General features: G+C 40.8%; 1 protein-coding gene across 2 annotated transcripts in view; it reads left to right on the top strand.

Annotated features, from left to right (window-relative positions):
• Positions 1 to 9,776, top strand: part of NUCB2 (nucleobindin 2) — a 16,212-nt gene extending 6,436 nt beyond the window's left edge. The window contains exons 6-12 of one of the 2 annotated variants that reach the window (XM_005426319.3): positions 169 to 259; positions 1,852 to 1,910; positions 3,043 to 3,135; positions 4,153 to 4,242; positions 4,776 to 4,946; positions 5,254 to 5,335; positions 6,983 to 9,776. In XM_005426319.3, the coding sequence (XP_005426376.2) occupies positions 169 to 259; positions 1,852 to 1,910; positions 3,043 to 3,135; positions 4,153 to 4,242; positions 4,776 to 4,946; positions 5,254 to 5,335; positions 6,983 to 7,095 (699 nt within the window). In that variant the 3' untranslated portion in view covers positions 7,096 to 9,776. Of the gene's footprint in view, positions 1 to 168; positions 260 to 1,851; positions 1,911 to 3,042; positions 3,136 to 4,152; positions 4,243 to 4,775; positions 4,947 to 5,253; positions 5,344 to 6,982 lie in introns of those variants that run through there. The other variant, XM_031061335.1, reaches the window with a different exon arrangement.
• The last annotated feature ends 4,153 nt before the right edge of the window (positions 9,777 to 13,929 follow it).

Genomic DNA, 13,929 nt, shown 5'->3' on the forward strand with positions numbered 1-13,929 from the left:
ATTAAACTTGACCAAAAGGGAAGGAAAGAAAATGCCACTGATTCCACTTGCCACATGACTAATCAGCAAATAAAGCAATCCTTTCAGAGAAACCATAATGCAAAGGTAATGCAGGGAAATTACACTAAATTGTCTTTTGAATAGTTTTTCTTTGTAACCAATCTATAGGGAAGCAAAGATCAACTGAAAGAGGTGTGGGAAGAAGCAGATGGACTAGATCCTAATGAATTTGACCCCAAAACATTTTTCAAATTGCACGGTAAGAGGTTTAGTTTTAATTTCATGAACAAGTGAAGTGATTTTGTTACATTCTGCTGAGGACAAGTTTGTCATTTGTTAGGATGAAGTCTTACACCTCAAGCAACTTGGGTGAATCTGAATAGTACAGAGGAGAAAATATTTGTTACTGTTTGTAAATTTCATGCAATGTTTTAAATGGAGTTTAAAATTTAAAAACATTCAGAGTTTTGTTGAACTACTCCTAAAATCATACAGGCAAAACCCAGTAGGGATTCCTTAGGGAAGTATGGGTGCTTAGAGGGCTGTCCATATCTATAACTTTGCTTGCACTGTAGGTACTGGGAATAAATCCTCAGAGATTTGTGTAGGGGCAAAACCTGCTTTCTCATCATCTCTGCAGATAAGTACCAGATGCCCCTAATCTTTGGAGTGGTCATAGAAGGGCCAAGACTCTTCAGAAATTGCAATATTCCCTTGATAAACAAAAACCCCTCTAATCCTGCCCCTAGATTTCTGAGGAATGGGCAGCTAGAAACAACAAGCTGTAACAGTGATAAGGATGCATCTCAATGACCGCCTTGCTTTACATCTGATGATGTCACCAAGAAACTTTGTTCTGATATTGTTAAATGCTTCATCATAAAGTGCCCTTAAGTAGATCCTGCCTGGCACTAGGCTGCAGAAGGTTGAACAGTACACAGAATCTGACTAATCTCAAAGATGATGATTCAGATAAAGAAAAGTGTTCTGGTTTGAGCCTAAACTTTTATCTCAGTTTATAACTTATATAATAAGCATGTATTATTACAGAATCATAGAGTGGTTTGGGTCCTTAATTAACCTCTAATGGGACCTTAATGATAATCTAGTTATAGTTACTAAATCTTATCTCTTCTTTCTAGAAGGAGATTTTGAAGGATAGCTTTCTGAAATTTTTGGTAGCTTCTTTGTGCAAAACCTACCAAAACAGAAACAACTGAAATCACCTGTTGCCTTAGAGCTTAGTATATAGAAAACTTTGAAGCAATTACACAAAAATACTGGGTAATAATTTGAAGTGGATATTTTCTTTCAATTTCAGAGGTAGTATAACAGTATTCAGAGCACAATGTAGGATAAAAGATGGATCATTAATTATCAAGTATTCTTCTCTCTGCATTTGTCATGAAAAGTCATCTTACACGTATCTCAAGTGCTGCATGTTTATTTAGATTTTCATGTAATTCTTTAAGTTTTTAAGGATCATATTGTCAGTTAAATTTTTTCTGCAGAATCTTGGTGCTTGCTCCTGAGTCTTATTACAAATTTAGTGGTTAAATGGGGACAACTTGTTCTCAGCAATATTTTTTGGCAGTTGCAGTCTGCGCAATCCTGTGGTGACCTATTTCAGTTTGCTAATCTAAGAAGTAGAGAGATTGCTGCAGACTTGTCCAACCAAACAAAAGTGACACTCCAGCCAGTGCCTGCTAAAAACCTAAACAGTAGAAACAACCTCCGTAACCAGCTTGTTGTTAAATGTGTACACTGATCCTTATTTAACTCTTGGAGATCTATTACATGTATGACTTTCTATATGTACTCAACTTGTATTTTTAAAACTTCTTTTTGTAGATGTCAATAATGATGGATTCCTGGATGAGCAGGAATTAGAAGCCCTATTTACTAAAGAGGTAAAAAAATTATCTTCTATCAGTAAAGGGTTACAGGGATGTCTGTTTTTCCCAAGTACATTTGGGGGCTTTGGACTACAAAATAGAGTATTCATACCAAGTTTCATGCATCCTTAATATTTCTACAAAAGTGTAAAAAGCAGGCAAAATAAAGTAGTTGAAGAATAGGAGTCAGACATCAGAAATCTAGTGCTCATGTATTTGTCTGCCCCAGGCTCACTGGAGATTCAGTAACTAATCTGCAGGATAGGTATTACCTGTGTAAATTGCAATGTAGAGAGCTGCTCTTCCTAGGTGCACCTGATAAAGGTTCTGAAGCTGGGCACCTGTGCTCAATCTGTTCATCAACAAGTCTGATGAGAAAAAGGGTCACACCTGTGTGCCTTGGCTCAGGGACAGCACTGTAGAAATGGCTACAGAAATTTAATATAGTTTATGTCTAGCTAGTGTGAAGCATATGTACATCTGATAAAGTAGACAGGCTCTTAGTTTCTTTAAGCCTTGGTTTGTTGTCTGAACATTTAACTCTGGTACAGTAATTTGCTATAATCTCCTTCACTTCAATGAAGATACAGTGCAGCCCTTTTTGATAGGTGTCCCACTGTTTTATAGTTTTGTAGTGTAAAAACTAATGGTCTGGGGCCTTAAAATTACCTGTGGCTGGGCAAGTGAAGCTCAGTGCCTGAGAAAGCCAAGTACAACCACATAATTGTGAACTCTCCAGAAAGATACTGTGCAAGAAGAGAAGCGAACCATTAAATTTGGCACTGAATTTGTCTTGTGATACTCTGAATGCTTATGGGGTCAGCTGCACGGCCTGGTGAAAAAGCCACTCTCTCCCATTCCAGAAACCACATGGAACCTCTGCCTGCTTTGAATCAAATGTAGGATCAGACTTTGCACATTGAGGTCAACTTGACTGTGACAGCCACAGCACTGTATTGTAACAGACCACATGAATTAACTGAAAACTTCATTCTTAGGAAAGAAAGGCTCACTTGTTGCTTAAATACTGTGCTGAAAGAGGAAAATTGCACACAGAGAACATCTCACACCACTTTTCCAGATATGCTCTGCCATTTGAATGAGCAGCCTTTTCTTCAAACTAACATGTACTAATTTTCAATTTCAGTTAGAAAAAGTTTATGATCCCAAGAATGAAGAGGATGACATGGTTGAAATGGAAGAAGAAAGGCTGAGAATGAGAGAACATGTAATGAATGAGGTGGGGGCTGATTCCCTTCTGTGTTCAAAAAATGCAGTTCTCCTGACATGAAGTGTTGTCCAAGTGCAGCAGAAAGGGGTGGCCTGTCACACGGGGAGCTGCTTGTGCTGGGATTATGCCAAGTTACAGTTCTCAAACCCTGTCCCTCTGTTCTGATGTAATGCCTGCTGGCTAGTTTTCATTTAAGGAGTTCCAGAGGAGGAATTGTTCTGTAGCCTTGGCTGTTTGCAGATACTGAGATTCAACAGAAATTCCTTGTGAGTTGTGTGTCAAACAAGGAAGACTCTAAATTTGCTTTGGCACTTGGCAGATGGGTGAGATTTAAGTGTGAGAAGAGGGAGTAGAGCAATGTCCTCTTTCATATAGCTCAGCTTTGTGCCTTTAAAAGGGGGCTCAGAGCTCAAGCCATCACCTGTGACAGTGAAAACTTTCACTGGGTCTGATGGGTTTTCAGCTCAGGAGACACAGGAATGGAAAGGGGGTGTTTTGAACCACTGTGTTTTCCACCCATAATATTTCTGTATTCAAGTGTATTCCTTAAACTTGAGGAACAGAGCAAGCCTGGTCATCTATTAGTCATAAAGGGAAGCATTTCCTCCCTTCCCCTTAAAGGATTCCAGCACAATTCAGTTGGGTGGGATTTTTGTTTTTCAAAACCTCCCACTCCAACGGTGGAGATAATTTTGTAACTGTGAATCAGAGTAGTTACCAGAAAGCTACAAAACATCTTTCTCAAAAAAAAATAATGCATTCAGCTATTAGTGTTTGGACTGTGAGCACAAGTGTTTCCAATAAAGCCAGTGAATTTTGAAGTAAAATGTCAGGATTTACTTTGTAGTTCTATTTTTGTTAAGATACATAAGCTTGTGAGAGGAGTTTTCAGAAAATGTTGTGGACACTCCCTCAAAAATGGGACATATAAACAATTAAAATGGTTATATTTGATTGATGAAATATAAACATTAGCTTCTCCAAAACCTGTTCTTTAGCTTGAGCTTAATTTTTTGCTTCAAATAGGTTGACATCAACAAGGACCGGCTAGTGACTTTGGATGAGTTCCTGCGAGCTACAGAGAAAAAGGAATTTTTGGAGCCGGATAGCTGGGAGGTAATGAAAATGTGTTCCAAGTATAACATGCAGCACCATTACCAGCACTTGGAGCAGGAAACCAAGCGGCATGTCTGTGACCTTTGGTTTTTTTCAGCTCTGCTTTGGTATGTGTGTCGTTAAGCCCCTCAGCTGAAGGTAGCACTGAGCTGCCTAAATGTAATGCAGATGTGAATTCCACCGACGGAAAAGGTCTGGCGCCACCCCGGGGATTCGGGAAGAGCTTTTCACACGTGCTTTTCAAATGGAAATGCACATTTTGTTTATGAATCACTTCAAAGGGAAGATAAGAGCTCAGCTGGAAGAAAGAGGATATTTTTCTCCTACATCTAAATCCCTAGTAGAGCTTTGTTGAGAAAATAGCTGAGAAATGGCTGTTTTGCTGTTTTCCATTGAATGTACACAGTGTCACGTCTGACTGTTTTGTTCTGAGGGATTTTTAGTAAATCGTGTAAGAATTTCAGTAAGAAAATAATAAAAAAAGCCCACGCTTTCCTGGCTAAGTATTCGTGCTTGTACGTATTTTCTTGCAGACACTAGATCAACAGCAGCTCTTCACCGAGGATGAGCTGAAGGAATTCGAAAATCACATTTCCCAGCAGGAAGATGAACTCAGAAAGAAGGCAGAAGAACTTCAGAAACAGAAGGAAGAGCTACAGAGGCAGCACGATCAGCTTCAGGCTCAGAAACAAGAGCTTCAGCAGGTACATGTGTGAGGGCAGCATATATCTGCTTTCCTCTTTTCTCTGTCCTTGTGTGTGTAATGGCTCTCACAATTCCCAGCCCTGGAGATTTACCTTGATTTCTCATATGAGTCCCAGCTGAATTCTAAACTAATGGGACCACAGCAAAACATAGCCTGGTGTTCTGAATTAAAGCAACTCAGCACTGCACCCACTAAGAAGGACCTTACATAACTGCAACATTTGGTTTAGGTGTGTTCATTTATGTCACAGCAGAGAAAGGTGGCAAATTCAAGTTTTTCAACTGCTGTATTTTATTTTTCACCAGGTTGTAAAACAGATGGAACAAAAGAAACTACAGCAAGGAAGTCCTCCTGCAGGACCAGGTGGAGAACTGAAAATCCAACCCCGTATGTGACTTTCTGTGTAGATACACAAACTTGAAAATCAGATTTGCAATGTAAAAGTCATTACCTCCATATTTGCTGTTAAAATTATTAACTTAATGCAGCTTTAATGACCTCTGGAGAGAGGTTCACTAACCTGTTTTTCATAGGGGAGTAAGAACTAAGTCCTCCTGAAATCTCACTGCTTTTAAGTCCATAGTAAGAAACCAGAGTCCTAGCACAAGGCATCCAGGGGGCAGAGATTGTTTCAGAGATCTGAAATACTGAGATTAGAGCATCCAGGGAAGAACAGGGACATACAAAAGACAGGTCCCATGATCTATGGCTGCACTGCAGTCTGAGGCTGCAGAACAAATCAAAGCATTTAAAATCCTCAGTGGCCAATTTGGCAGCAGCTGGATGTAGCATGACACAAGGAGTTAGCCTTGGGCAGTATGACTGACCAATTGCTTCAACACCCTCAGGAGAAGGCAGTGGCACAAAAAATCACTGCATTTCATCACTAGTGGCAGCAAAAGTCAGGGATGTATTAGCACTTCTTATCCATAGCACACTGCCCAGGTTTCCTTTGTGCTCTGCTGCTCCATGCATCCTAAATCAGCCTTTTCTTGAAGGCTGAAGCTATGCTGGCTTTATTGGCTTACCTGTTCATGTGCTGACATGATCAGTGAAGCTCAAGAACTTCTGACATTGATCTCAAATATAAGCTTCAGATCTATCTAGGCAGCTTTTTTAGTATGAGGAGCTCTTAACTGCTCCTGCAGGGCCAGCAGTGGGATTTCAAACCTCAGGAGCTCTGTTCAGTGATTACAGCTTACCTTGTTGGGTACCCTGAAATTCTGCCCACTCAGTTCTGTGAAGGGAATTGATGAGATTTCAGAACCTATTTAATTCTGCCTTTCATTTACTCTGAAACTACCTGGAGGTAACTTAATTTTATAATCCTTTATTCCAAGAGCCTCAATTCCCCTCACCTTCAGTAAAAGCATTGTGTGTAATTGCAGATGATACATCTTTCAATACTGTTCTTAACACGTGTATTCTTTTATGTAAAATCATTCTGTAAAGTAATTTAATTAGGTGTCATGAGAATTCATTATATGAGCCAGAACTGGTCACTCAGTACTCATTCACTGAATGTCCAAGTAGACACCACTTTAAATCTCTAGGCCACTGGAGCTACTAAGAGTAATTTGAGGGAAAAAAAATTCAGAAATGGAGCTGCATGTTCTGAAATCTTCATCAAATTATGAAAATTAGTATTAGTCAAATGTAGGCAAAGAGATAACGTTGTAAGTACTGATGCAGTGAGGAGGAACATACAGGAGCAAGTTGTTAATTATTTCTTTTTCAAGCTTCCCATATTGGAATTAAAGGTCTCGTAGAAACATGATTTATTTCAGAAAGAACAATGTGTTATGTGAGAATATTTCACAGAAAGCAGAAATAACTTGTAATCTAAAAGGTAACCCTGACTAATAGTGCAGTCTGTTGGATCTCAATCCCAAAAACTCTTGATTCCACTTATAAGCCAGAAAATAGAAGGTTTTGTTTCAGTGTCCCTATGCTAGAAACTTCCCATTTAGAGAATTTTCACATTTGGGGCCAGTTTACTGAGATGTTACAAAGGGTTCTCTTCTTGTTTTGCAGCTGCTGAACACAAAGCTGCAGATGCAGCACAGCACCCAGCAGGAGGAGATCAGCCTTTACCACCAGGACATGTCCAAGAAGCAGCTGTCAGAACTGATCCAGTTCACCCTTAACCACTTGTGCCTCAACTTTATAGCATCTTTATTATTTGGGGAGGGAGGGGTGGGGGGGACAGGAAATCACAGTGAAACATGAACTTTCTCCCTCAGACTGTAAAATCATCCAGAATGATACAGATCATTCTGTATCAGAAGTATCAGTCAGATTTTATTTTTAAGTTAAATTAATTTTCTCTCAAATGCATTGGTAAGAAACACAAGGGGATCACGTAGAGGCTATAGCAGAGAAGGAAAATAAGGAAACCATTAATAATAAAGGTTTTTATGGCCAGGGGACTGAGCTGTTGAACTCTCCCTTCACAAAGAAGGGGGAGATGTCTGCCATTCTGTGTTTAGACATGAATCAGGATCTTCTCAGAGAGGAAACAGGGAACAGGCCTGGATGTTAAGTTAGGTCTAGTTTGATGTAGAAACTCTTTCCAGAAATGCTGAAAAGCAAAATATGGGGAAACAAAGACCATAGATAAAGGCCTATTTCCAGCACTACCAAACTCTTTCTTCTTTGAGACCAAATAAAAATGAAATTTCTTAATCACAGAAAATTTGCACTTTGTAAAATTTAAACACAGCAAAGAGTTATGTGGAACAGTGAATATTTTTCATGTTTACAGAAACCTAAGAATTTCACTGAAAGCCTTCAAAAGGAATACTGTGCTTGTGTACTGATCTGAACCGTCCTCCTTGTTGAGATGAATTCTGTGTAGCAGTTGAAAGCTCAACTGGCCCTTGGGACAGCACTTTTGTCCCCATTTCTTTCATCAGATGCCAGCTGATCTCAAAATTTTGCATGTTATTAAGTTAGCTTTTTATGTTGATGGAAATATTGTGCAAAACAGAACAAGACTCACTGTCTTCTTCTGTGCAATTGTCCTACCTCCTACAATAAAAACAGATTTTTCAAAGTGCACCATGTGCTTCAGAGAGCTCTTCCCAGACATGAATCTGGGATTTGTTAGGGGTCTCACTGGTGACTCTTATGAGTCTTTCAGCAGGTGGTCTATGGTTAAGAAGTGTCCCAAGCCAGGGGTGCTGCTTGATTGTATTATTTTGGTATTGAACCAGGTTAGGTCCCTAGCATTGCAAGCCAAGATTTTTACAAGAGTAGGTTGATTTTCATGTCAGTTTTATTATAATGCTGAGAAGTTGTGCCAGTGTCCCTGCTTCTTGTTCATTTCAAACTGAAGCTATCCAAAAGTGTAAACCCTGTGTGGATTTCCTTGTTTGCTTGGCTTTTTGTGGTTGTTTTTTTGTTTGTTTTGTTTTTTAAACAGGGATTGTTCTGATTGTATGATGCTGGCTTTGAGCAGATACACACACCTCTGCCTGCATCCTTTGCATTTCCTTCCTGTTCTGTGGCTAACTGCTGACAATGGCATTAAAAGAGATATTTTGGGGCTTGAGCAAAGAAACAGAAGCACATCTCTGTTGGAGAAAGCTGTTCCTTTCAGAATAAGACTTGAATATTTTGGGCAAACTCAACAAACCAGAGGGCAATTGCTAACATTTTGTATTGGCATTTGGGAAATTTCTCACTGTGAAGAACTTTGGTTGATGGAAGCCAGGCACATTCCTTCCATGCTCAAGGCTTCTTTCATCAGACCTGGGCATATTCGTGTTCTCCACACAGTGCAGCAGAACTCAGTGCCAGAACAGATTAGATTAGGTTTCCTTATCTATTTTATGCTGTTGTCATGTTGCGTTTCCTTCATTTATACCACCCAGTTTGACTTATTTCACCTTTTCTTTTTGTTCTTTATGCAAGTAGATGACATTTTTAGTTTGCAAAACCGATGTCTCCACTGTTTGTCGTGTCCATTTAATTCTAAAACAGTTTGATTTTGTCTTTGTCTGGAGACTGAAATATCTTTCAAGAGCCTCATCTGTCTGCAGAGAGGCCCAGCATAGTCAGAGCTCCATGAACTTTCTCTGGGCACAGCCCTGGCTTTGGGGTTGCAGCCTGATAATGGGTAACAGGGTGAGGAGGGAAACAAAGAGGGTATTATTCAAATGTCATGGTAAAGGCAAGGGGAAATCTTACTGTGTTTTCCCCATCTCACATGAAAGTTTACAGAGGACAAGTGATACAGCCACAGATGTTTGTAGAGATTCAAGGACTGAAAGCTTTGGTGTGAAGGCATTTCTACCATACAAATCATTCCTTCAGGCTACTTCTGCCTCCTAAGATGCCATTAAATGTCACAAAGCTTAGTAATGTAATGCTTAAGCTTCAGTTTCAGTGCAGCCTCTTACATTTGACTGCAAGGTCCTGACTCTGCTGTTGGCAATTGTCCCCCTTATCCCATTTACTTGGAAACATCCAGAGCTTTGTAAAGAAGTGTTGTAACTTGGGAAGTGGAAAGTTATAACCACAGAGAAGTAAGGGACTGGAATATCATGGGCACAAGTGCTTATGCCTGTATTCTGCTTTTCATTTAGGAGGTGATTAAAACAAAACTGTATCTGACTTTATACAGACACCAGTTCCACCACAAAAAGGCAGAGATTCAGTTTTGTACTTGGCTGGGGTTTGGTAGGAGGATGAAGGGGTAAAATTTGGTTAATGTTGTACAAATTCATATCTCTGGTGCAATATATGTAAAAAAAAAAAAAAGCCCCACTCTGTACTTTGTATAGATTAGTTTTTAACTGGATTAAACTGAAACTCAGCACAGTGACAGAGGTTTAGTGTTTTATTTTTAGTGGGTGGGCAAGAGCTGGGTTTGTACTCATAGAATCAGAGTGCGTTGGAAGGGACCTCAAAGATCATCTCATTCCAAGCCCCTGCCATGTGCAGGGACACCTTGCACTATCCCAGGTTGCTCAGAGCTCCATCCAGCCTGGCCTTGGACACTGCCAGGGATGGGGCATGCATAGCTTCTCTGGGTACCCTGTGCCAGTGCCTCACCACCCTCACAGTAAAGAATTTCTTCCTAATATCTAATATCTAACCTAATATCTGATCTAATCCTGCCCTCTTTAGTTTGAAGCCATTTCCCCCTTGTCCTGTCACCCTTATAAAAGCCTCTCTCCATCTTTCTCACAGGCTCCCTTCAGGCAGTGAAAGGCCACAATTGGGTCACCCTGAGGCCTCCTTAGGAGTCCTTCCTGTTTGCCCTGCAATTCTTGCCTTCTAGAAAGATGTCAATTTAAAATAAGATGTAAGAGATGTTGTGTTCTTCCCTGGCACCAGCTGCCTCACTGCAGTAGCTATTCACTAATTAGGTACTCGAATACTCAATTTTCTATATTCATAAAAACACAAACCAAACTAATTAAAATCCTAATGTGCCACAGGATTACACACTCCTAACACCACCCCACACTTCCCTGACTTGTTCACATGCCAAACAGAAATTCCAGAAAAGGTGAAGCTCCCATGGGCTTAGTAAGACATTCTTCTATAGGTTGTATTCTGCACCTCGATTTTGCATTCCTAGTCAGGTGTTGGCCACTTCAGGATGTGAGAATGGCTGGGACAAGGTGTCTCTTACATCCACAGGATGGGGTGCCATATCCAGCCGCATCAGAATTTTCCATCTTGTGAATTTATCTGGACTAGGGAAAATATGATGTATGGTAGGGTTTTGTAAAGAAACGAAGCTTTGAACTAGGGCTCATCCTTTGGTGATTTATGCAGAAGTAGGCAGCAGATGCCAAGAGCTGTCCCTAAGGTTGGTCCCAGTTGTACCAAGGCTGTGAAATGAGAGTTCCATCTGAAAACAGCAACACTGACTATAGTTTAGTTACATTTCTAAAAATGAATTATTTTTACATAATGAGAAAGGAGGGAGTGAGTTTGAGTCCTATTATTTATGCATCCACAGGCAGCAAATATCAAAACCATCTACAGTTACCTAATGCCTTAAATGTTACCTAATGCTTTAAAAGCTCCACTTGCCAGAACTAGGTTATATTCAGTAGTAACAGTTTTTATAATTATACTATTAAAAAAACTGTGCTAAATAACACCCTACCTACTTGCTTGTGTGGTAAGGTACAATATCAGTGAGGGAAAATAATTTTTCAGAGATAACTTAGTTTCTAAACCTGGTGTACTTTTCAGTGACAAAGGCAGGGACAGAGCAGCACAGCAGAACTGACCTTTCCATTCTTTGCTCCTTTTCCATCAATTCAAGCAGCTGTTAGTCTGAGTGACTGCACAGCAGTCCCCGTGCAAACAATTTCTATTTACTCAAACGTGTATTTCCTTAAACACATAACAGCTCACAGCTGCTGTCTCCCGAGAAACTGCCCACAGAGCCATTTCTGCGCTGAAGAAGGTGCCAGGGCATACAATGCACAGCTTCCCCTCCAATATCTCACTTCACACCCTCTCTCACTATCTTATCATTGCTGTTAATAATGCACCGAGAAGGAGGATTCCATTTCTGTGCCTCCTGTCACCAAGGTCATGGCAGAAGAGGGGATGGAGGCACAGCCAGCCCTCCAGCTCCTCTGTGCCCATTCCAGGCTATCCCAAAGCACAAATGCAGGGCCCACGGAGGAGGAGAGGGTGAGCTGCTCAGCCATGGAGCCCTCGGCAAACGGAATTTCCCGGAATTGCCATTCCCGGGAAGGCGGAGCTCCGGAGCCCAGGCCAGCCCCAGAGGCTGTACAGACCCTGGCAGTGCAGCCGCGGCCAGTGCAGCCCCTGGCAGTGCTTTCAGCCGCGCACAGAAGTGATTCCCCCAACATCTGCCACAACCCTCCAGGATGTCTCAGCTCCCAGAGCAATGTGCACACCATTCCCTCACTAGAGGGAGTCTCAAGACAAGCATTGCTGAGCCCTCTCCGCAGCTGATCAAGGAGCAGAGCGGTGGCACAGTGAAATGGGATGTTGGAAAGGGAATGACCCCTCAAAAGCCAAACAACAGCAGCTGCCGTGTTTCAAAAGGGCTTTTGTTTCTTTTCCTTCTACAGAAGGCATTTCTTGCATTATGCTGTTTCCTTCTCAAAGAGACCCTGAAAGTGCAAATGAGCACTAAGCTAATGATGTTCCTCCTGAATAGACACCTCTGTACCAGGCTTCATCACCCACTGCAGTACACCACAGCTGGGGAACAACATGAGGATTAGATGGTATTTAAAACCCCAAGATACTGACCATGAAAAGCTACTGTTTACATTTACACCTTGAAAACACAATCCTAGAGTAGGATCCTACATGTTAGTGAAACAAAAAAGGCAACACCTGTACTTTTTCTGGAGGAAACAAGATTATCATGGTCACTCCAGAGGCTGCTCAAGAAACAGCTACTTTGGAGGCAGATGCAAGTTGCTATTTTTCCCCTCAGGAGTTCTAAAGGTGAAATTTGCATATATTGAAGCCAGCTTAGGGATGCTGCTTCGCTTGGTCTCTGAAGCTCCCAGGGAAGGGTGATCATCAATGAATAGCCAAGAAAACTCATAAAAATCATCCTGTTAACTATGAGAACTCAGATCAAAGAATAAGGAGTTGCCATCCAGGCAAACCTTAAATTTATGAGCAGTTTGCCTTCATCCCTAGTTTAATTTCCATGTTCGGTGTCATGTTGCTCACTTCATATAAAGCCACGACTGAATTTCAACTACAATAGCTTTATAATTCTTAGCCTAAAAACCCTCTTTCTATGCATTTTTCTTTTTAACAAGAGAAAAAAGTTAAGTGCTGTAGATATTAATTTATTTGTGTTCACTGAGTATTATAAAATATGAAGAAACTTATGAATAGTATATGTGATTTCTTAGTCTAACTATCTGTATTTGAACTTTCTACTTTGTTTTCAGATGAGAAAAATAACCAGCCAGTTATCCATCCTGATGAGTATTTAGTTCAATCCACAGGTAATGACAGTATCACCATAACAGTCTTTATTAATTTACCTATTAATTATTTACAGGCCCCAAGCTGCACTTCATTTGTCTCAGTCTTTGGATTAACAGCTGCTTGTCTTCCCCTTGGGCTGAGCTCTCCTGTACATTAACCACTACCAATCACGTCAGTGGCTGCCAGAGTCTCAATTTCAATTCTGACTCTATTACAATTTCTACACTGAAAACTGTTCCTGCAGATGATTTTATTCTGAGGCTAATGGGAAGGATGAACAACTGTAGCCAGCACTGGAATACTCCTTACCATGACTGGGATTTCACCCCAGCTCCCAAAAACAACACTCACATACCTTTGCTCCCATTTGCTTAAAAGTAAAAAGTTTTCCTTTGGTCCCCTGGCAGCTGCAGTTGGGCAGGAGATTGCTAAACCATCTGTGCCTGACGTGGCACTGCAGACCTGGCCCTGGCAGCCCTGCATGTTTCATCACAGCTCAGCTTTCAGTCTAGACAGCTCCTCAATGTTTCAGAACCTCAGGACAAAGCCAGGGTGGCACCAAGTGTGCACAGAGCATTTTTTAAAACTTAAAAACAAAACAAAGCCTCTCAAAAATGTATTGCAACATAGCAGTTATGAAACATGGAAAAAATTGTGCTGGGACTAGAGGCAGTGCATTCCCATCCTGCCATGACTGACTGGCTGAATAGATGCAGTTTGACCCAAAAACCAGCGCATGCACATCCTCCTGCCCATGCCTGATGCACAGGTGTCATCAGCAGAACTTCAAAGTGATAACTCCCAACTGCTGATGACATGGTTTCTTTATTATTAAACTGTGACAAACTCATGCATCTAAACAACCCTTTCCCAAACAAATTCACAGAGCACAATCTTTGCCTGTAGCTGACTCTCAGTCACATACCTGGCAACAGTGGTGGACTAAAAGCTATTTAAATAATTGCAGCTTTTCAACTAAGAGATTGTAACTGCATGTTTTAAAGAAATAAGGCAATAAAATA

This window comes from Geospiza fortis, unplaced genomic scaffold (assembly GCF_000277835.1).
Source record: "Geospiza fortis unplaced genomic scaffold, GeoFor_1.0 scaffold327, whole genome shotgun sequence".
Classification (NCBI taxonomy): Eukaryota; Metazoa; Chordata; class Aves; order Passeriformes; family Thraupidae; genus Geospiza; species Geospiza fortis.